General features: G+C 41.9%; 1 protein-coding gene across 11 annotated transcripts in view; it reads right to left on the reverse strand.

The window, feature by feature from the left end:
• LOC119656080 (CUGBP Elav-like family member 2) overlaps positions 1–25,056 on the reverse strand; it is a 417,181-nt gene that overhangs the window by 128,390 nt on the left and 263,735 nt on the right. For all 11 annotated transcript variants that reach the window (XR_005249992.1, XM_038062385.1, XM_038062440.1 and 8 more), the window contains one exon: positions 24,056–24,138. Coding sequence is in view for 10 of the 11 variants with exons in the window: in XM_038062385.1 (XP_037918313.1) it covers positions 24,056–24,138 (83 nt within the window). In the remaining variant the exon portion in view is untranslated. The remainder of the gene's footprint in view (positions 1–24,055; positions 24,139–25,056) is intronic.

Raw genomic sequence — 25,056 nt, forward strand, 5'->3', positions numbered from 1 at the left:
TCATTCCAGTACAGAATGGTAGAGAGACACCACCCGAGTACTCCCTTCTCCCTACTACGGCAAGGACGACGGTTATATACCTCAGTTTAACGAACCACATCCACGACCTCCATGACAGTATCCAATGTGGATATATCTGCCACCGGCACCTATCATTTCAACGAGTCTATGCCCTACTGAGCATACCAATATAGAGAATGCAGCTCAGGGTCTCGTTTGCCTACTCTGAAACCTGAGACAAGCGTTGGAAGTGCCGGATATTAGGTCCAGCCGATGATAAAACACTAATTTGTGACCCTCAGCCGGGAAAGCGTCGCCATTTTATTTTCATGAAAAAAAAATGGCTTCTTCCAGCTTCTTCGTGAAGAATGGCTCGACATCCAAGTAAACAGGGTTTTCAAAGTGCTCACTTTTGCGGGTAGTTAATTTATAATCAAGGGTAGGATAGATCCCAGGGCGAAGCGTAAATTGGTACCCACGATGGAGCACAAAACCTGGGAAACGCCTGCGGAACCAACACCAACAGCTCTCCACCTCCACGTGGTGACTGATGGAAGTTCTTTCTTAACGGAAGACTGCAGACTGAAAAGGATAAAGGTGAGTCCCCCGCGCCTAAAAATGGGACAAATTGAACCAACTGGTCCTCCAGGTTGGGGGTTGGGTAGGGCTGACAACCCTACATGGAAAAAAATCCGGTACGAAACCAAAAAAGGAGCCTCGAGCTGGACTGACTATACAACGAATAACGATTTGCGCATTTTCTCATGGAACGTACGCTTCCTGTACAGATATGGAGCTGCCAAGCAGCTAGCCGACATCCTGCCACAATATAGGGCTGAAGTAACAGCGTTGCAGGAAATGCGTTAGACAGGGACCGGTTTCCTGGAGAAGAGTCTATCCATCATATATTATAGTTGGTTCCCATAGCTTACATCAAAATACGGATTGCGGATTATTCAGTTAGCAGTATCACACGAAATAGTTGTTAGAAGCACCTGGTCTGCCCGGAAAGCGGTCCACAAATAAACTTGGGCCCCTCCAGACGGGACCACTTTCAACCAAATTGAACACGTGCTGATCGAACGCGGCCGCCTCTCAACCTTGATGAATGTCAGAACATATGGAGGGGTCAATATAGACTCCGAGATTGAATAGCAACACCACCCAGCAATCAGGTGAAAGTTAACACTGAAGCCACCCACAAAATAGCCATCCATAACACACAAACTAGCAATGGAACGGAGAAATGCTGCATACCGAGTAATGTTGCATTCTCAAAGAACTCGGGCACGCGCAGAAACTCATCACGAACTCTGGCGAGCGAAGAAGCGACTTCACAGATGGAAAAAGGAGAACCAACAAGTCTGTGAGCTGGAAAAATACAGGGAGCAACCGGACCAGGCGCAGAAGTCTTACCAACAAGTCAGCAGGATGAAACCTTACACACCTCGACGCTCATCCTGCCGAGACAAAGAGGAAGGTCTGATTTCTGACAGCATGGGAATATTGGAGCTATGGGTTGAGCATTTTGATGAACTGCTCAACAACCAGAACTTCCGCGAGTTGGAGGTCCCGGCAACTGAAGACGACGCATAAATACTGCCACTAACAAGTATAGAAGAAGAGATCCTATTTCAGCTTACAAAAACTGTTCCGTTCGAAACGTCCTACTATGGGGTCAAAGCTGTCATTGTACAAGTCAATGATCTTGCCAGTCCTCATGAATTCCCCGGAAACTTGGGTTCTTAGCAAAAACAAATGCCAACTCTTGACCGCATTCGAGGGAAGAACCCTCCGAAGAATTTTTGGCCCCCTACATGGGGATGGAAGGTTCCGTAGCCTACACAACGACGAAATCTATGGGCGATACCATGACCATCAAGTTGTGGATAAAATCCGGCCCAATAGGTTCATTTTATCTGTGAGGATAAAATGAACCTATTTTATCTGTGAGGATGAAGATGATCCAGCCCGAGAAGCCTATAAGGGCAATATCTATATGGTAGAAAAAAAAACAGGCGGCAAGCCCTGCCTGAAATAAAACGATGGCGTGGGCCAGGACGCCACACAGCTTTTAGGGATATTGAATTGGTGGACCTCGGCGCAAAATCAGGATATCTGGAGTTCATTATTAAGGCAGGTCTTGACCGAATACCGGTTGTTGCGCCATTGATGATGATAATTTGTACCCATGCCACCGTAGATCCTTATCCACTATCCTCTGATTAGCTCCTGCAAGCAATGAGCTTTACTTTTATTAATCGCACCCTGCAATCTCCTTTGAGTTAATAGGTACCTCCTCCCAGTTGTAATTTGAACGCAATGCGAATCAATAGAACTGATAACACTCTTGCGGCAGTTCCGCAATGTCCGCACTCCACCCATACATTAAAGTCTTCATCAAAATTGGTAAAATTAGGTACCTTGGTTCCCAGTATTTCAACGGTCGAAATGAAAGACGGTTTTTCCTTTTTCGCCACCATTTGATTTATGAAAGCAAAAATGGCTTACAATAGTATTAAGTGCAGGACCTCCAGCCCCACCCCCATAGCCAGAGCGCAGAAGAAGAATGTACTCCACTTCGAACACGAATCACTATGTTGATAGCCGCTAGGTGAGAAGTCTTCTGAACTCGCCATTCCTTCGTAGCCCTTAGGCTGGCACGTTGGTCTGAATCTTATGTTAAAAGCTACGAACTCTTCCCTCATCGCCATTTCCGTGACACATTTTCATTCAAGAGTCCTAGCAGTAAGGTCTCACCCAAACAACATCCGCCTCGTGCCTGAGGGGGTACTCCCCAGAGAATCAAGCCAGCGTCAAAAGATCCGGTATTGTTTGCTAATTATAATTAGCACTGGGTTGGGCTTTACCTCCGTGGCGAACTGGCCAGTGCTAACCTCGGCTTCGGGCCAATTAGTCCACATCGATATTATGCTGCTCTCCTGCCTCTTCTCTAGAAGGCGTACAACTTGCAGCCTGGGTGGGTGAAATTAGGCTGCAAATACAGACGACTATGTTAGTAATGCTTTTCGAAGCTTCTTACTAGCAGAGTTCAGGAACATGCAACACAGCTACTAATAGATGCCACAGACCCTTGGAGATTTGAAAATAATACAACCTTATTACGGTATGTAAGGGCGGCGTGCAGAAGGCGGACCTGGATTCTCGTCAATGCAATTATCAAGAAAAGTGCTACGGGAGCACAACGTACAATCTGTATAAAGTGATAATATAAGAAAACAATTCATGTACTATTTTTCTACGTCTATTTTGCTCCTTTATGATCAAATTTACCAAAGGCAATTAAGAGAATTAGCACCTCTAACGCGATCGCGGACTATCAACTCGGCAGAGGTCACCCCCACTACTGTGAAGTGATTTAGCGCGATGAAACTATAATTCTCTCATGTTTGGTATATATTCATCTACCTTTCTATCCGGGAATCAAAATATTCATATTTTTCTTTTTCCATATCGATATTGACTGCCACTACGCTTCACCTGTGGCTTTACGCCCAGTACTTCGCAAATTATAAAAGCTCATAACCAAACCAAAAGTGGTCTTCATTCCGAAAGCGGATAAAAAGGATGTTTTTCACCCTAATCCATCCATCCATCCAGACCATCCATTGTACTCAAAACGATGGAGAAGGACATAGACAACTCTATTAGAAATAGCGTTCTAATGAACTCTTAGGAGAGCTAACAAGCACTGAAATACAAATTCCTGGTTATGTTGATGACATTGTTTGATGTGACGGAAGCCAAACCGAGCTAAGAATTGCTAGTACCTGATGCGGGAAGGCGGGGTCGCGCACCAATGCAATCAAAGCCACGATAGTACTATTTACTAGAAAGTGTAAGCTTGATAACCTGAGAGCGATTAGGCTATGGGATATGACGGTGAAACGAAAAACAGACGCTTAATATTTGGAAATTACACTAGACCAAAAATTAGTCTGGAAGACGCATGTTAAAAACATATGTCAAAAAGCCACATGGGCTCAGATGACTTGCAGGCTCATAACGGAAAAAACATGGGGATACACCCGAAAATACTACTTTGGATATATATACTGCAGTAGTAAGGCCAATGATTGCGTATGGGGCGATAATCTGGGTAGCAAGAACTGAAGTCCGCACAACAGAGTGGGATACACACAAACTTCAAAAACTGGATTGCGTGATTATCAGTGGGGAAATAAGGACATGCCCAACGGCTTTATAGAAGTCCTTCCGGAATTACACTCTTCTCAGTTAAAGAGGGCGATCTTTAGAATGTCCAGGAATATCAGCGAGGAGTGCCAGCTAAATTGATGGAAAATTGATATTCCTTCTAGACGGTATTCCGGAACTGCTGACATCAACGGATAGCATGACATCGAGATTCAACTTCGATACGAAATTTTAAACACGCTGAATCAACAAGGCAAACTGATAGACGGTGGCAATGACTTACGGCTTAAACCAGCACCTAAATACCTGGTACAATTACGGAAGCCTGATAACATTGGCCTTAAGAGATTGAAAACACTCGGCTCACTGAATAAGGTCTGGACACTCTGGGTTCGAGACCATATTGGAATAGAAGGCAATGAGATAGCGGACGACTCTACACAGACAGTAAGCCTTCAGTGGAATCAGAAACGGGTTCATTGCAACAGCGAAAAATAAAGACAGACGGCTTAGGGAACGATGCTGGACGAACCAGGCTGCTTATGAGGAATTTTAACCCAAGCGCTCAAAGGATTCTTTTAACTGACAGGAAACCCCCTGGTTATAGTGAGAATACTCACTGGTCCTTTCGACTAAATTATCACACTTGGAGAAGCTAGGAATATAAACGGACTCTGTTGGCAAGTTCTGTGTGAAAAGTGAAGAAACCTCCATATATGTCCTGGGGCAGTGTCCGATACTTCTGCAAGGTAGGTTGAGGCATCTAGCAGAATACCTAATACCAGATGCTGAGATGAACTACAAGGAACTAGTAGGAAATATATTAAAATTCCTGTAGATTATAGACTCGCTTGACATACTATAGTTAACAGATGCACTATCACCAGGAAAAGGGGCACAATTGTTCTTCTAGGACGCAGTGAAACTTCCCTTAAGAGAATTTATTATTATTATTCTCCATTGAAATTAAATTGACAATCATATGTCAAAATCTGATTGCAAATTACCTTTAGAAGCAGTCCTTAAAGTTAGCAGCTATTACTGGAAGCAAGATCAACCGATCCTGGAAATTCGGTGGAATTTGTGAGGTAAATATTTAACGTTTGGTTCACCTTGGGAGTTTTAATGCTTTTTGGCACTAAAAGGTGGAATTTGCATACCGACGTCAATCTGGCATACCGCATTTGACTTCAGTTTTCCATATAAGTTGGTAAGCAGGCAGAGCATATGAAAATAAGGTGGAATGATCTCCATTCTTAGCTTCACATTTTTCAACCCTTTCATGCGAATGCGAACATACCTTGGTACAGGTAGCAATAAACTTGATGAAGTGATCAGAGAAATTCATTCAATTCAGCATATTTGTTCTAGAAAATGCTGAGTGCATGTTACCGGTTGTGGGGAAAATCACTTCACACATTTGCTATTTTATATTTGCAACTCCTTCTGGAATCACCAGCTGAAATAATCAGGCCAGTGCATATTTACCAATTATGGTCAGTTGAGTTCTGCCGATTGGCAAATTTGCACTTCGAAAACTACTTGCTTCCTTTTTTCGTACGTTAAAACTTTCTGTAAATAATTACATCTGCACTTCCTCAATTATCGAAAATTTAACGCATTCATGGTAGTTACTCAAGCCCTACGGGAACCTGAGATTTTCACCATATCCCACAAAATTTCGAATCTTATAAAATAATCTTCACGGTCCATTGAATATTTTAGGTTTAATTCAGGATGTACCTTTTTCCAATTCAGATAAAATCTAAACGTTCATACGATGAGAATATTTCGAAATCATGTACAATAGGATACAGACCAATCTCCTGGCTTACGGTTGCACCAAAAAGATTTACAATGTGAAACTTGTTAGATATCCTTTTCAGCTGTTCACTAAAGCGTTTCGGCTTCTTTCCCGTCCTATTCACAAAAGCCGGAGCGTTTTAGACGCGAAAGATACAGTGGGAACTTTCATACGTATGTTCTTGTTGTACTATGTATATGCATGCCTAGAATAACCTCGTCCAAACTACTGATGTTCCCCCAACTGTATTAGCAAGGAAGTGGGGGGAGATGACTATTACATATCGATCGAATGGTCTTTCGGTAAACACGACGGTTACGATATATGAATAGAGTAAACACAAAGGATGCAAGAAACATAGACGAACTCAAAAGCAACAGTAGAGAATCCAAAAAACTAACTGAAGTAACGTACCCGTAGCCCGGAGTAAGAGAGTTTACTCAGTAGATTTTTTTCCTGTATTCTTCCAAACTCAATACAGGAAGCAATCCCGGCTTGAATACACTTACACGTCACTTATACAACCTAAGGTAAACAAGCCGGCAGACAGTATCTTCCCGTTCATGAACCAAGCGAAGCGAGATCTAATTCGCGTGGAATTCTCCTTTTTCTCTGTGAGATTGCCAAGTTGCTCCCGTCATCTCCCTTTCGTAGGAGGTGAATGAAAATTCCTCAGTAACTATATTTATATTGAGTGAGCTGGGAAAACGAAGTCGTTCTTTTCTGGTCCTTCCTCAGTCCATACACTTGATACTTGTATTGTGTTTACATCCGTAGCTTATAACGTACATAACTCGGATGTATCTAATGGTATACATATTGTACGTTATTGTCCTGAGAAAAGATTCTGAAACTTTCTCTTGATGGGTTTTATTAAAATTTCTAGGAGCTATTTGCCTTAATAGAATTTTTATTCGTCAATGTTTATGTTCCTAGAAGAATATGTTTGATGATATCAGATAAAGCTGGAAAGGATAATGTGACTAATAATAAGAAACTGGCATCTTGAGTAAAGTGCCGAAACTGCTGAAAAGGGTGTTCACATCGTATATATAAAGAAGAACGGAGCGCATGAGAAAAGTAACTTATTTGACAATTCGACAATCTTTAGACGATTGTTGGCGATAAGATAATAGAAACTTTCAAGATATTTTATTATTTTTCAAATGACATACCGGCAAAATGGTTTTTGGCGCCTAGATTCAGAGCAGAAGTTGATCGAAGGAGTGAGTTTCAGTTGAAGATTGGAGTATAAATTCATTGTTTTTAAGAAAATGCAGACAGCAGCGGGATCTCAAGCAATGTTCGCTTAACTAAATGAAGTTCCGGGTCTTATAATGGAGGCAAGCTGATATCCAGGCATTTGCGAGGTTGAAGTTTGGCTAGAATAAAGTTTTAAGTTTTCAGACTTTATAAAATTTATAGTGAAAAAATTGAAAACGCAGTAGTTTGTTCATCAAGATCGAAATGGGAGATGACGAATCTCTACATATCTCTTCTTTCCATACCAGGTGTTCTTTATAATATTTAGGCAATCAAATAGGGGTGGCAACGTTAAACTTAGTCATTTATTCAACGCACTCCTTAACTCTGTGTGATTTTAAAACTCTTCAGATGAGCAAAGAAACCACAATGCGAAAGAGTTATTTGTAATGAATATTGCCAACTATAAGGGTAGAATTACATAACGAATTCTGACAGTTTAATTCCACTAACACTTGAAAGCAGCTCCAACCCATGATTCGCCCTTCCCTGCTCCCGAATTCTGCATAATAAAGTACAGTAATCGACGTTGTAACTAAATGATGATCTGGTCTCCTTGGGTCAATTAACCATGAAATTCTGTTCCGTTCCCTTCCGGACCTGCTACACATAATCCACTGATCGACTGGGTCTTTCTTTTAATTAGACACTGTGTTTCTTTGAATTACGCACCTTGCCTAATATTGTTAACGACCTTATGGGTAATTCACGTAGAAACTTGTCTGCGACATACACAGCTCAGGTACTTGTTCTAAAACTTCCAAAAAGTTATATTTACGAAGAATTTACCCAAGTCTTTTCTACCATATGCTTATGGCGCCTTCCGATTGCCTGGTCTACCAATACCTGGTCCATACACAGAAAAACTTCTTCATTCCGGATTGTATTAGCGCAGAGTACCTCGATGATGCGACGAGACAGATTTTACCGAAGACTTGGATCCTTCCAGTAACACTGGCCGTCATTTTCCATGTGGTTTTCCCATATAAAAACACCAAAGTGTAAAAGTAGATCAAGCACTATTAATATGTCATACAGCTCAGTACTACTGTCAGCAGAAATAACGGTATCAGGATAGACAAATTGATCGACGCTTTCCATTATCAATCAAATTAAAACTGATGTTTTGGCCTCTGAGCGAGCAAACAAACGTAATGAACGTAATTGAGGTATTTGAGAAAGGATGTCGTGGACCATTGAAGCACATCATATTCTGCACTTTTCACTCTTTCCAGTCCTCATGTATTTCTCAGAAACTTGGATGCAGTAAGAACAATTGCAAACACTCAGCCGCCTTCGAGAGAAGAATCTTCCGAAGAAAATTTGCCCGCCTTCAAGAGGATGGACAATTAAGTAGCCTACATAACGATGAAATCTATGAGCGATACCATGACCGTGTATATCCGTATAGGTGACAATGTTCCAGCCCGAAGATGGAGCGACGTCGGAGGCCAGGACGCCAGACAGGGTTTTGGGATATCGGATTGGTGGACCCCGGGCAAAGCGTGTTAAACACCAGACGTTAAGCTGGACTCGATGAATCCTGCTTCTCCACCGCCCTTATGATCTCTTTTCGGTTGTTGGCGCTCCGACGGACACGCCGCATATAAACTTAGCTGCTAGTGTGTGCAGCACTTCACCCCAAGCTGAAACCGAGGCTTTTCGGCGAGAGAACCCGTGGCGAGGCTGCTCGGCCACGGCCAAATGGGGGACTTTTCTGCTCAAGGAGATCATCTTTGGCTCACCACCGACGTCTAGACCGAACGCGTTTTCCCAATGCTCAAGGACCTTAAAGGGACCCTCGTATACAGCGACTTCTGGGTAGCATCAGTCCTCACCAAACGTTTGTGCAAATTTCAAGATCTTTAGTCGTGTGGAGCGCATGCATGACGAGATGGGTTCTACTATCAAGTAACCGGTTTTCCCAAGCCTGTCTCTCTTGTCGAAGACAAGATCTTTGGGGGAGTCGTAGGTTCTCCCCGTGCACCAGATCAACAGGGCTTGCAGCAAACTACTCGCGGATGACTGTACGCAGGCCAAACAGAACGAAAGGCAAGACCTGCGGCCATGACGGATGTTGCGGTGTGCGGTTGTTCGCTGGCTTTAATCTTTAGGACCTTTTCGAGCTCGAAGAAGAGAGTGGATCCGTACAACATTCCTTCATCTGTGCTGATTACAGCGAGAGCACCAACGCGCGGAATCCACTCTTAACAAAGGGTTTCATCACATAACTGGGCTATAATGTTCTTCAATTATCCTGTGGTCATGCTTGTACCTGTGCAAGTCTCAGAAAGAGGCTACAATATCGAGGTGTATGATACAGAAGCGCTTTGTCGACTTAGAGAATACTCAAAATTCGTTTCTAGTATGCCTAGTGACCTTGCATTTCTAGCATACGATGCACTCTCTGACCCAAGAGTTCACATCCTTATTCCTAGACGGTCAGAAGTACTTGCTGGAGACTAGCCGGTTCGTTATCCAAATGTCGGGATGCATAAGAGCGAAACACTTCCTTACGAAGAGCGGCCGAAATGGAGGGCTTAGATTCCTGTTCGAACCTCTCCCAACAGATAAAGCAAAGGTGAGCCAAAGATAGTGAACCTCTTGAACTTGTATTTGGAGTTCGACAGCAGGCTCTGAAGAACTGCGTCATCTTTCTAGGCTACAGCGATTGCCGAAAAATTGATTGCGCATGGGATGCTGATCTGGGATCTCCGGGCAAAGCATCAGCGACTAAATTGTCTTTACCGGACACATGCTAAACGTTCGATTCAAACTGGCTGATGAAAGCTAATTGCCTAAGTTTTAGGGTCATTTTCGTAGACTGCAGGGGACAATTCCGCAGGAAGACCATCATGCCTAGCGACCTTACCCCTGCTTGAGTGCATTGATGGCCGATATTACTTTGTTTCTGATTGAAGGAGAAGTCCGCACCTGCATATGACTAGCTATTGCATCCACAAAAGATAAAGTGTCCCCATCACCTTCCACGCTGCCCGCCTTTGCAAATAATAGGTCGACCGTTAATCTTCTTTACTGAAACTATCGAAACACTTGAACCAACTAGAGGAAGTGGAGTGCCGTGTATTTAGCTTTCGACGCCGTGTAAGCTTCCTCAATTTATGATGGCATTCGACTTTGAGGACAGCTTTGTCAGTGATTATATGATTTACCGCAAATCTTTATATAGCGAGTACAGCACATTTTTTCGAAAGATCCTCCAAAAGAATCGGAATATATTTCTATTCTTCAGTACCTAGAATGTATCTACATGAAAACGAACTTCAATTTAGTCAGTTTTTCGCTCTTCTCGACTTCAGGTGTTTCGGGGGAAACTACGCTACCATCACGTTCGAAGTAAGGATATCCACTTTCGGTATTACATCGTGCCCAATTGCTGACCTACACTTATGATATTGACACCATGTGGAGATGTCCTAAAGAAAGCTTTAAGTAAAATTGAGCGGCACAATATCTAAAACTGAACATCTACGAAAACAAGACCGAACTTATGGTATAAGCATTAGCATCTAGAACAGGTAAGATGTATTGGTCAATTGTAGTTATGAAGATACGACTTCGAAAATGTAAAATCATTCTCTAATGTGGATCAAATTCGTTCCACGCGTCTCCCCTCAGGGTCAGAGGTTGTACTTTACTAGACTATGTATGTTCTTCAGAAACTCAGGTCATAGGTAAGAACGATCCTCTGGAGAATGTTTAATTTCCTGTACGAGTTACGACGGTTTCAACGCTTATGGGACGAACAACGGATTTATAATAGTTTTGCAGATACGATAAAAGTACATTATGGCAGTGCTACTGATTCCGCTTTGAACTCTAGAAAGATGAAACAATTTGTCAACGGTAGGGGGATTCGCTAAATACCGTGCAGCCGAGCGCTAAAAATTAGACGTACCTATAAGTAAACAATTAGGGCGGGTTAGAAGTCATTGTGGAACTATCGCAGACAGACAGATACACAGAGATTTCGAGAACACAAATACACATTGATGGACCTAGATAAACCCAACATATCCGTACCCCAAGGGTAGTTAGCTTCCTTCTTCTCTAGACAAAGCCAATGTGGACAATTGCGATGGAAAACAAAAGAAACTGTAATTTGGATATGCATTCGAGTCTTGAAAGGCTAAACTGAATAAAATTTTATGGAGTTCAGACTAAGCCTCAGAATCAAGAAAATAAGACGTTGCGCACTACCCATTAAAAGCCAATGCAGAACGATTTTCGAAGAAAACTAAAAACTGGGAAAATTGCAATTAACCGCAGTTAAGGATTAATCCAGCTCAACGCAATGTTTTTGGGCAGTTTCGCGAGAAGAGTGGAATCTAAAGGAGGTACTGTTAGTCAGTAAGAATCTCACATAATCGCCCAACAAGTTCCAGGTGTAAATTTTGAGCCTTTTACGCCTTTCATTAATTTGCATAAAAAAAGCAATGAAACGAACGGTCGACTTTCAAAAATGAGCTGAAAAATAGAATAACAAGAGAACCAAAGCAGGAGGCAAGAGATACTTGATGCAAGGCTTTATCACTTTCAGCGAAGAATTCGAAGCTAAAGAGGGCGTCGAGTAATTTGGAAAAATACGCAACCCTAATGTTCAGTGTAAAATTGTTCGTTAAGGAATTTTTGTTTGAACTCTGTTTGTCTCTTATTCAAGCACGCAGCCTATTTTTCGTATTTAACTTTTAATGCTGTGTTGTGCTGTAGTCAAGCGGAATTCAAACTCGGGGCAACGATATCGAAAATCAGACACTCAACCAACTCTTCCATCGCACTTCGAATCGGTAAAATAAAAGCCAAGATAAACTTTCGAGGCCTCTCTGAGAACAAAACGCTGGAAAGAATAAATGTACACTATGAAAGTCGCGAAGGCATAAGGAAACATATGGTCTAGTCGCGAATCTTTTTACTCTAAGGAAACCTGCACACGAAGCGATTTTCCTCTACTCCAATATTCCGACTGGGGAGTTGTCACATTGCTGTGAATGTGCGCTGCCAGACGAAGCGACTCAGATCATACTGACCTCGTGTGGTACTCTGTAATGACTATTTTTTTCATAGATGAAGATGGAAATCACAAGAAGCTGCCCACCTTCCAAAACCATTGCTACCTCTTCGCCCATATCCCCGCAGGACCACGGTGAACTATTACTTCGTGGATAGGGTTTCCAACTGTGCCAAGTGGTGATTCAGTTCTTCCTACCTTCGCTCGTGACGTTTTCTGGAATTATTGCATCGTTACCACCATCATCGGTAAAGCTCTTTCCTAGAAATTATTCGGAAATCCACAACCCCCTCAGATATAGTAGATTCACTCTCCTGCTCTAGTATAGATGTGCACCTCATTCGCTGGAAGTTCCAAATGCCCCTTGAAGATCAACTTAACATCGATCATTACCTCTAGTTATCTAATAGTTGATTTTCAAACAACCACGTGATTACCAGCCCAGATCCATATTGGATCAAGGCCTTAAAGTGTGTTAGAGCACTTCATTCAAGACCGTAACGGTACACTACAGGATTACAATGCCCTATAGGAGGCAATGTTGTCAGCATTGCCCTCGCCGTAAGTTATTACCTAGTTTTGACTCAGGTACTCATCAACAGCTGAGTCGACTGGTATCGGACATCCAGTTACGATAAAAAATCCCTCCGCCACCAGTGAGATTTGAACCGCCATCTTCCACAACGACAGCCCAGCGCTCTAATCGCTTGAGCCATCCGGGTAACGAATACGGATAAGCTTCCCCAATATATTCGCAAGTCCGTCGTTTGGATGGAAGTATTTTGTGATTTACAGTGTGAAGTCAGTGTAATTGGTATGCACTTCTTGCCGTGAATTTAGGTGTTTGGCGACAAAGTTGGTAAGTTCGAGCAATTTGGAGGCAGTGGACCTACGCTTAACAAAGCCATCTTGCTCTTTTACTATGTGGCGGCCAAAGTGGGCGGACAACCAGTCGCTAACGCATCTTTCTAAGATGCTAGAGCAGGGGGAGAGGAGGGAAATGGGACGGTAATTCTCGGCAAGCGTACTACCGCCACTTTTGTGAATGGGGATGATGAGATAATCCTTCAACAAACCGGGAAAATGATTCTCTTCGAGGCTTTTGTTGAAAATAAGGGATAGGGGAAAGGAGATGACCAGTCTTAAGCAAAAAGAGGTTTGGAAGGCCATCGTAACCAGGGCCGACATGGCATCAAGTGTGCCAATGAGGTGCTCAACAAGAAGAGAGCTAAGGAGGGGTAAATCACAAGATAGTTGGGGGAAGTTAACTGAGGAGCCAGAGAATTTAATGCACGAAGCGGATAGCCGGACGAACAGCGGGAGTTGCGAATATAGGACCAGAAAAGTTTGAGGTTTCCGCGCTTTAATGAGTCTTCGACACTGGTCAAATATTCATTTCTGGACTTACGAATTAAGGATTTGACCGAGGAACGCGGGGTTGGAAAAAAAACTAAATCAACATAAGTTCTAAAAAACAGGAACTTCCTCCTCGCAGTGTATTATTGACGAAGTTTTTTGTGAATTTCAATAGTGAACCAAACAGGGTAAGAGCGTAAGCACTTAGGAGAAGAGGGGACATAAAAAGGGAGGAGATCGGATAAAATGGTGCAGAAGGTGTTGAGTGCCTAGTCACACGTTCATGGAAAGAGAAGGAGAACCCAGTTGATTGTTGTCAGAGCTGAGTTCAGACTTTCTTAGTTCACCTAACGAAAGTTGAAGTCAAACTCCACAGCAGATTGATGGGCGTCAGGGAAAGAGGGGGCATGAGGGGATTAGAAAAGGTAACGCACAGGACGGTTAGTGATGACAAGATCAAGAGTGAGATCTAAGTGGTTTCAAGAAAGGTTAAACTGGGGCACAGTACATGAAAATGGATAAAGGAAGGGAAGGGTGGGTGAAGTTAATAAGCAGGGAGGGAAGGCCAAGAGGAATAGACGAGGACAGCGTAGGAAGATTAAACTCGCCACAGAGAAGAAGAAGAAGAAGTAAGAACAATAAAACGAGTTGGATTTCTGATAAGCTGTCGATAAAATCCTCGTGCAGAAAAGGGGGCTGAGACAGGGAAAATATACACAGTATATAATAAAGGGGCATACATTTGGCGGAATGACTCGTACAGAATCTGGCTAGTGTTTATTCACTTGGCAAACCATCGCTCTCGCCATCGAGGTACTGAAGTATGTTAGGTCGATGATCGGATGCTCTACACGGGAAGGTGGGTACGCATCCCATATTGGTCAATACCATGGCCAGTTCCGCAAAGCATTCGAAATGAATTTGAACCCTGGTATTCACCATTCGGTTTCCCAGCACCGAAGTCGACTTTTGAATGGTTTGTGCGATAAGGTCGTGAACTTTGGATTAACCTCGCTTAACTATGCAATTTGCCATTCTCTATATGCCGAACTACTATTATTATCTGTAACATCTCGGCCGTTCACTTCGTTTTCGTTTCGTGCAACATGCATCTCCGCACTTCCTGCACCTTGGTGATCTATCGTACCGTCTGAAACTAGTTCTACTAGTTGCCACTGACTTCATTGCACTGCGTGTTGTTTTTGTAAATACGGTGAACGATGATTACTTAAAGATCTGTCAAACGAACAAACAGAGTGTGGCAAAAAATCCTATTGCTTAGTATCATGGCAGGGACTTATCTTATATATTATGTGAATACGAACAATGTCCTTCTGGATTGTAAAATTGAAAGAAAATGACGAATGGTGGCCTTCAGAACTCGACGCTCGCAGCTAGCACACCCCCTTGGAACGGGGACGAGACATCCTAGTGGAACATCACTTAGTTGATGGCGGTCCTGCGCTTTAAACTTTCGCCACTTTTTCTACCTTTGGAAAAGTGTTACCCTCGTGGTTAACCATAGCTAGCACGGATGATCTTCTACGTCCTTTGCATCCAGCTCGGAAAGGGTTGCACAAAAGTATCTCAATTAATGCAACCGGTAAAATTGCACTTTTAATATTATGCTTCCTTAGTTTTCCATTACCACACTTTTCTTCTTCCGCTTTCTAAAAAAAAGACGACCACAATACTTACTTATTCAAAGGTAAATCAATAATGCGAATGACGTACTTCACGTATCCCCTAAAAATAAACAGTCATAAACACAAATATTTGCATTCTCCCACACAGAATACATTGCATAAATACTTCACATGCTAACATTGACTTTTGAATATCAAGGCGCTTGGTTCATCCATATTTACAAGGAATGCATCCGGTAAGGCAGTAATATTACCTCCTTTGCTGAACATTTTCCATACCCTGCCATACAACAATATTGCACAGTAAACAGGTCAAGGCATAAAGTACTAGAAAATTCAATTTTCCTCTTCAAATCCTCATTAACATCTTCTGAGGTTCCATGCAAAAAACTCGTGATTCCAACATTGACCCTTTCAGTTTAAACAGCTTTAACAACATTAGAATGGCAAAAAATCAAATCCTCTGAATTCTAAGTGCGATTTTTTTAAAAAAGGAATTGCCATTGAGGCATACAAACAGAAAGGACATGGGGGTAGCTTGAAGGAAGGACTTGTAAATCTGTATAATTATTCTAATCCCGACCTTCCAGGGTTTCTCTATTTATCCACATGATTGATGAGCCTAGTGTAGCATTTTCACTGGTTGGTAACATGTTTTCCTTGCAAAATAGAGGCAGGCTGACTGGCGGACTTTTGAGTTCGTGCCGGCTTTTCTTCCTAACCCTTGTTTGGCTTCAGCTGCGAACAATTGCACTCTGAGTACGAACATCTGAAGTTAAAATGGAAACTATTGCGTTATGCTGAAAAATCTATAAATTTTTCTAAAAAGTTATCAATGATGGAAAATATCCTCGGAAGCACTAAAATACTTTCACAAATTGTTTATGATGATTTCGTCACGATGTCGAAAATTCGACTGACCCATAAGAATATACTAGACAAATCTGAACCAATCTCTATTACTAAGGGTTAATTTCGAGAATGCTTATAAACACAACATTTTCCCTTGTGCTTTTCCGCACAGAATAAAAAACACTCAGCTGGGAGAGAAAAAGCACTTAGGCAACAACTAAGAAATGTAACGTAATGTCTAGGGTCATTAAAAAAGGCCAAGTATAAGAAGTCATGAATTTGATACCCTTCTTAAAGAAAGAAGGTATTATGTGCGCGCACAAAAAATGGAAGGAACAACTACTTCACCCGAGAAACTTTCTCTTACTTTCACGCCTCCGTCCACTCCTTTCGTGTTTGACGTCCATTTGAGTCCCAGGTGTAATAAATTTGGCTCGTTAAGCTTCAATTAACCAGGTGTCCTGACCGATTCCTTTAAAATGACCTTTGCCTCTATTTTTCCTGAAACTTTAAAAATTCTCTCGCAGCCACGATTGTTGAGGTTTTCGCTTGGAAATGTCTACGCTAACTCGTGTTGAGTTATTACGCGATTGCATGATTTTCTTGGTTGGTTCCTCGTCGACAGGTCCCAGTCCAACGGGCGCATGCAGTCGAGTCCTTGTGAAATCCGGCAAACAACTTAATCGACGATTATACATTACATTAATAATGTGCCTGTGAAAGCTGCAAATTGAGGCATGAAAATCGTGAATTATGCGACAACTCCATGGACATATATTAGGTAGATTAAATGGCAGCAATTAATTTGGACACGAGAAAATATGTCACCGGGTTCAAGCTGTCCTGTACGTTGCAGTTGAGCTGCGATTTGACACTGCAGATTTCTGAATAAATGATCATTTAAAATATGGTTGGAAGCAGTTTGTATGATTAGTAAGGCTTCCAGTGAAAGCAATTTAATAGACAATGTAAAACGATTACAACATGTCGGGAATTAGTGACTGTCCATAATCTTCATATGATTCATGAGGGAATAATGAACATCACATTTGGAATGGCGGGAATCTGGCTGGTAACAAGGTACTGGTATATTTCTCCTGTCGGTACTCCAGAATGGATAAATTCAACAGACAAGGATATCTTTTCTCAAAAATCCTGAATACGTAAATGACATCCGGCTACTCTCTAATGCTGTCATGTATTCTGAACCTGCGGATAGAGACTGAGGAAAGGTCAAACTGGCCGATAATAAAATATTCAGAAGACTGTGCTGATCAAGTATAGTAAGTGTGTTACGATGAGTATATGAGAGGTATGGAAAGTAAAAATTTGCAATTGCGTTTCGGGGTACAACGATTAAACGATAAGTAATTGATAATTGATTCAGTATTTGCATTTGTAGGCGAGGTTTCGCAAGCTAGCAGAAATATTTTATCAGAGCTGTACGGCAACAAAAAAAAACCGATCTTCCCTGTTAGCAAACAATTGAGGAAGCTAGTTTTCAGAACATTCATTCGAAGCCAATTTCACACCGGAAAGAGTGTTTGACATGAACAAGAAGAGATAGTAATCACTTGTATCCAAGTCCAGAATGTAAGATCAATGCAGACCCGGGGTTGTCCTGCTGAAATATAATAGTTTGTATTGTCTAAATCTGGCCACTTCCTCCCTCCAGTTGGTCCAATTGTAGTAGATTTCCAAATTGAGTATTGAGTATTTCACCAGATGCACAGCACAACCATACCTGGCCGACAATTTACGGTTTAGGATGGTTCGTCGGCCTTCACCATTGATTGCCTCCGCTTAACAATATCATGTGTGAACCATTTCCCGATGACAATGAAATTACGTTTAAAAAGTGGTCAATGGACTAGCAGTCGGAAACAAATTCCGGAAAATTTTGTTTGGGGAACTGAAGCGGCGCTGAAAGCAGCCTACTGTAAATGCTCACAACCGTCTTATAATCAATTTCCAGCCCGCTAGGTGATACAACGGCAGCTCATGTGCGGGTCCACTTCGATTATTTCCACGATTTAACGATACTTTCGACGATCGATCTCCAATAAGTATTAGTATAGCCCAACTGATAAATACATCATCAGATATGTTCCTAACGTCGTCTAGCGACAACAATTATGTTTCTCTAACCTTATATATACGCATACCTTCTGGTCACTCCCTTACATCCCCGAGCAACAGAATTAGAGGCTCAAGTATAATCATCTACTACATATTTTCAGCCAGAAATGTTTTCTATAAACTACTAAATATGAGAGAAGGGGGGTCTTGACTTAGATAAAATTTGACTCCGTCAGCCCGATCTCAACGATGAAGCATAAAATCTGGGAAACGCCTGCTGAATTCTATTTCACCATCGGTAATGATCACGTACGGTGATCGATGGAAAAACTGCACGCGGAGAGTCTCCCGCGCCTAAAAACGGGACAAATATCAACTGATCCTCCAGGTTGGCGGTTTGGTAGGGCTGACAATGCTACATGAAAAATTACTTGTTACAGAGCCTTGGGCTGGATAAAGTTTACAACGACGGGCCCGGCAACGAAAAAGAACAAACGCTTTGATATCTCTATACAGAACAGGAGTTGCTAAATAGCTAGCCGGTGTCCTGTACCAATAGCGCTACACGGGATACATTGGAGAGAGAACAGTTTCTTAGAGAAGAGCCCTTTACACCATATACGCTCGGAGTAGGATTCCTTGTTAGCCACCGGCTGTTGTTGGCTTCGAAATCAAAAGCAAACGGCTTTGTATTCTGCGTAAAGGTAAATTTCGAAATATAATACAAGCCTTATTATAGTTTACGCCCCTACAGAAGCGACTGCAAAGTCGAAGAACTTTCTACGAGGCAATGGACTGAATTTTCGAAGCTTGCTCCAGGTATGGTATCACAATCACACATGGAGATTTTGACAGCCAAGTAAGGGCAAAGCTGGGCTACCCCAGCTTGTATGAAATATCTACTACTGCATACCCAGGTAATACAACATTTTCAAAGAAAGCAGGCAGAAACTCACCACGAACTCTGTCTAGCTGAGAAGCAAATTTACAGGCAGAAAACCAAACCTGGAAGAACCAACAAGGGTGTGAACTGGAAGCAGGATCGACCCATACATACCTCGATGCCTACTCTGCCAAGACAAAGATTTCCGATCGTGTGGACATAGTGGAACGATGGATTGAATATTCTCGTAAACACCTCAACAACCAGAATATCGGCGAGTTAAAGGACCCGCCACCTGAAAAGATAGATAACCTACATTGCCGAAGCTGTAGAAAGGAGAGAGAAACCCTCAGGCACATAATTTGCCCATCTCTAGCATTAGGACTATGGATAGCAGGTAAACCATTCTTTGAGGATTTCTAGCTGCAGGATGACGGAGTTGCTTTCATTCGTGAATGCTACGGGTAGGCTCTGAAGATCAAGGCTGGCTACACTTTGCCCCCTTGTCCTTACCTCAGTAATCATGGTTTTATGAGTTTATAACAACAAAATGACGTAGCGTTAACTGGACTCCTCGGAGCGTCGGCAGTCGTTGCCAGTCAAATGTTTACAAAAAATGTTCCGCTCAAAAGTCTCACCATAGGGTCTTGAAAGCTGTAACTGTAAAAGACAACAATCTTGCTAGTCTTCACGTATTCTTCGGAGATTTTGATTCGGCGTTCCTGAACGATTCTGTATCCTAAATAACGATGAAATTTATAAGCGACACCACGACCATTCAGTGATACATAAAATTCGGCTCAACAGGCTGTCTATAAAGGCAATATATATGGTAACACAGACGTAAAAGTAGTAGGTTTGCTTCAGATGGAACGATGGGGTAGGCCATGACCCCAGACAGCTTTATGGAGATACCGCAAATAATTGGTAGACCTCAGCGCAAAACAGGAATGTCTGACATTGGCTATTAAGGCCGGCTTAGACCGAATACCGATTTTTGCGCAATCGATGATGCTGCAAAATCAAAATTGGGTCGAAATCCGAACTGATGAAAGGAAATATTGCTCATGTGAAGGAAACTTCGTATCATTCTCTTGTGCAATGTGTTTTAGATTCCTAAACATCTGAAATCGAAAGCTGAGAGAAAAACGAAGTCAACGCCTGGCAAACTGAGCTCCATTTCCGTCTCTCATGAGAATTTTTTATTGGTATTTGTATTTTGTCTCAACACCCGACAAATTCAAGGAGTTTTTGCGGCAGCTTAGACGTCAGGAAAATATGAAATCTTTTTCCAGAATGAATTCGGGTAATCTTATCTTACTAGTGAATGGCATCAGTTCCATCTTGGTGGCATTTATGCCGAGTCCGCATCTTGTGGCCCACAGGCACATAATTGCCAACGCTCCTTCCATGATGTCACTCACAATATTACCAAGTCGTCGGCATATGGCGTCACCTTGACCCCGTAATTTACCAGAGAATCGGAGATCTGGCGCCACCATGGGGCGTGCTTCTGTTCGCGGCCCTGGTCAAATGGGTACCTTCCAGATCCACTACGTAAGATACCTAGTCAATGCTTCTTTGATCGCGTTGGCAATAGCGTAGTTAAATTCCCCCTCTATATCCAGGAATTCAGCTAGAGTATACTGACTGTACTGCAATAACGGCTCAGCTGTGCCAATTACCTCGTAGAGGGAGGTTTCTGTGGATTTCCTTCTGAGGTAGACGTACAAGAACTTAGAAAAATTACGTCCCTCCATAATCGTCCTTAATATCCAAAACGCGCTCTAGAGTCTTCAGGTGAGGCAGATTGGTCGTAAGTCCTTCGCGAACTCATGGCCTCGCTTGCGGTATGAAAATCACTCGAATGCGTCTCCAAGACTGTGGTACGCATTGCAAAGAGATACAGCTCCGGTAAATCTTGACAAGCCACGGCACAACCCTTTCTTGCCGCTTCTGAGTCCCACTGCTGGCAGAGGGATTTGTTATTGTACTGGATGTTGGCTACCAGTCGAATGAGGATAATAATCTCGAGCGAGCACAATGCTGACCACATTTCCTCCTACAATGTGCCGTAGTGCAGCTTTACGGTCTTGAATGTGATTCAAGGCCCTGATCCAATTGGATTGTTGCGCCAACAATTATTATTACTACGAATTTTTCTTCAATGAAGATAACACTATAGTTTTACATGGTGCAGTTCACAATTATTCTCCTGCTCCTAGGTGTTAATACATTCCGTATTTTTTGCCAACCTGCACTTTTATCTAACAACTTTCATATGAAATTCAAGGGGAGATTATTGCAACATTGATCTGATCAGATCGGAGAAAGTCCAGATATAGCGATACAGGGGATATTTTTTTAAAAAAATCTCCCACATTTAGAACGATTCTGAGGAGGTGCTAACGCCTTTTCTATTTCCTTTGGTAAATCCGCTTTGGATGGCAAATCTAGATCCCCGAGCGAATTCGTGAAAGTTTGTACCGTATATACAAAAACAAAGTTTTCCTATTACTGAATGACAGCGAAAATATCTGACGATGGGCTGATTTCGTGCGGGTAGACACCGTAATGATACGCAAATCATAAAATGGTGTTCCCTTTGAGAGACTGAAGTCAGCTGCACTTTAGTTTCCTACGCACTATCAAAATATAATTCGGGCACGATATGGTCTATCTAATAACATTTTTGTTGCTGGTCAGTCGAGCCCTTTAGACCTTGGTCTACTAATCGAACATTATGTCATCTATAAAGAGGAGGTGAAAACTGCAAAAGTCTACAAACTGTTTACAGTTGTTGGTATGGTCACGGACATATGCCCGAGGTAATGGGAGAGAGCCTACCATGGAATTCAATTCTAGATAGCCTCTCCTGGACTGTTAGTGCTTAATACTGCACCATTGTGATGCTCCTGAACCTAGACCGGAATCTTACAGAAGTTCCCAGGTCAAGAGATCGCCCCTTGGCCTGGCCGTCAGCAGCAGTTCGGCACAAGATTCGCGTCTGCTACTACTCGATTTTTCAAAGTACAAAAGCATAATGCCACAAGAGGGAGAGAAATACTCTCCAGAACTTATATTGATACCATTTTCAAGGAGCGCGAGCACATTCCACAAACCAATCACAATTCATCTTCGAGCAGCTGTGAGGTCTGTTCCCATTAAAGGCATTGTTGCTGTTGCTTTCCCAAAAATTCCCACCTATTTTAGCCACCTTTTACGCCAACTGGGAGTACGTGCCATTTTCAACGCAGCAACTCCACTTCGCTAGAGGTGAGGCATCATCTGAAACGTTTCCTTGTCCTGGATGAAATCGTGTAGAACTTTTTCAATTTCAAAAGTGGGTGTCATGCCTACTAAAAAGTGGTCAAATGCACTAAAGTGTGGGTGTAAGTTGCCTGCCAATTGTGCAACCCCTCATTAGGGATATTGGTATTAAGGGTCAACTCAAATCCTCAAACAAAAGCGAGTCTATAATATAATTCAAACATTGTATTATATAGTTTATCGCGTATTATCATATATGGTTTATCGCGAGGATGAAGTCCAGTTGCAAAGGTTGAAAGAAAATATAACAATTCCCTCATGGAGGAAGGTTATTGTACTGTTTGCATTTGAATGGCGCAGATATGAAGGCATTTGGTCTAGGAAATTGCAAGAAGGGAAACATGTTAATTTTGACGGGCAATAACGAAACGTTCAATGTGTTGAATATGAGCATGTTAAAAACTGGTAACTGTCGGTCAACGTAGACAAGTGTTTGCCGACAGCTTCCACCCAAAGCGGTAGCAAACCAACCGATAACATCATAATATTAGTATTGAACGCTTGTTACAGAAGTTCAAAGAAAGAAATCAGGGTGAATTACCATATTGACACCTTCGCCGAAAATACTCATATTAATAGAACTTTTCTTTCTGTTTGATACATATATATATTTGCTTTATACTAAATATCGCTGTCATCCACTAGACAAAAATATTATTTCCCCATACATTCCACTGTCTACTTCCACTGAAGGAATGGCAACGACCGACAAAGTCATCACCGTCGTCGTCACATCATATTAAATTCTCATTCGAGTTATGTGGTATTTGAAAAGGGCAAACTGTTGCTAGTCTTCTCCCCTCAAACACATACACAGCATTCTTCCACTCTATACACACTACCCCCTCGAAGGCACACCTAACATACTTCCCTTATCCTTGGAGCCATATCATAGAAATATTTCAGTGTTTTCCGCTTTTCCTTCGCGCAAAACCGTTACATAAATATGTTTACACCGCATTGCAAAGGCACCAGCTCGCTAGTGTCGCGTCACAGAACGACACTCCGTGTCGTCCTTTTGAAGTAAACGAAAAACGACATACAAGCACAAAGAGTAACCAACAGCAATTCCTGCATAGTGTGGAACAGAGGGATGAAAAATATGCATGAAAAGAAAATGTGTTTCCATGCCCAGTGGCGTTGCACTTTTGAAATGTTTTTATCTGAATTGAGTCCTTTAAAGTTTAAGTACAGAATAAAGTTGAAAGCTTCGATGAAAGGAGGGATTAAATGTCATCAGTTTTGAGCAAATGTTTCCACAAATGGAAAGCATTCAACCATATTTTACAGACAACTCATTCTTGCATATCTAGCGTTTTTGCTCTGATGCTTTCCATTATGTGTTGCAATCTGAAAACTAGTTTCATTCTCCCTCCTCCCATACCTTCTGAAACATTTATTTGAAAAGAGTATCCTAAGACAAATGTATCTTTCTTGAAATTTCTCTCACTGAAATATGGACCCTCCTTGGAATGTCGAGGTACGAAGAACTTTCTTATCACAAAGGCAAACTCTTCTAAGCATGAAATTTATTCTAATTCGTCAAGTTTCCACGCCTTTGCTAGCAAATATCCTTGACGTGCTCACTACCTCTTACTTAACACAATTAGGAATGGCAATGTTGATCCGAAACTTACCCCAACAAGTGTTTTGACATTGTGCAGTGCATCTTGTGCCTTCAGGGCAGCCTTTCTTGTGAAGAACGTTACAAAACAGCACCCTGGAAAAAACAGAAAGAAATAAAGAAAATCGATGAAAAATGTGTTCAAGAGTGCGAGAGGTAAGCTGAAATGGAGAACATTAGTAAATGAAAAAACTCTTTGTTTAAATAACACAACAAGAGCAAAGTTTTAGATGTAAATTTAAAGTTCTGCTTGGCGTTTTTATCTGAAGATGCCAAGGTTGACGTGAGAAAAATTTGAAAGGGCATGTACCATATGGTATTCTCTTATTTATTCATAGCCCACTGTCACCTTCGCTCTTCGTGCGAATAGACTACGCTGTATAGAACATCTCCGATTTCTAGTGACGTCAGTCGTATAAACTAAAATCACTTCTATAAATTCGAAATCAAAGATTGTAAAACCTGAACAGTGCCCACACTGATAATTGAAACAAATGGTTCCTAAAATAAAGGATTTTCAGAAACATATCTTTCAATCTTGATGGGGCAACGAAGGAGCAACAGATGTTTCTCTCCGGTTGTACATTTTAAGATAGGTTGCGAGTACTAAGAAAGCATGTTCTAGGTAAATCTAAGGAGGCAATTCATCTGCATTAAAATGATTGTACCGTTCACGTACCGCACGATTTAAGCATGTAAATATGATTCTACCCACTGAAGTATATCACGAAAATCGCTTTCTCATTACAGGATGGGCACGTATGATCTTGTAATAATCCTATTCTGCACATATCTTCCCATTTTCAGGGCAACATTGGTATGGCTAGCAGCATTTACGTTTCGCCACTTGCCCCTATGTGTGCATCTTTCCAGTTTCTGATAGCAGCATTAGCCAATGGACACTAAATTGCTGGTCCCGATTCTGGCAAAGGAGAAATTAAATTCACTTTCGCGAAGCCATCCGAGACTTCACCTCCTTGTACGCCTCAACTAACAGGTACCTAAAGTAGTTCC

Source organism: Hermetia illucens, chromosome 1 (genome assembly GCF_905115235.1).
Source record: "Hermetia illucens chromosome 1, iHerIll2.2.curated.20191125, whole genome shotgun sequence".
NCBI classification, from domain to species: domain Eukaryota; kingdom Metazoa; phylum Arthropoda; class Insecta; order Diptera; family Stratiomyidae; genus Hermetia; species Hermetia illucens.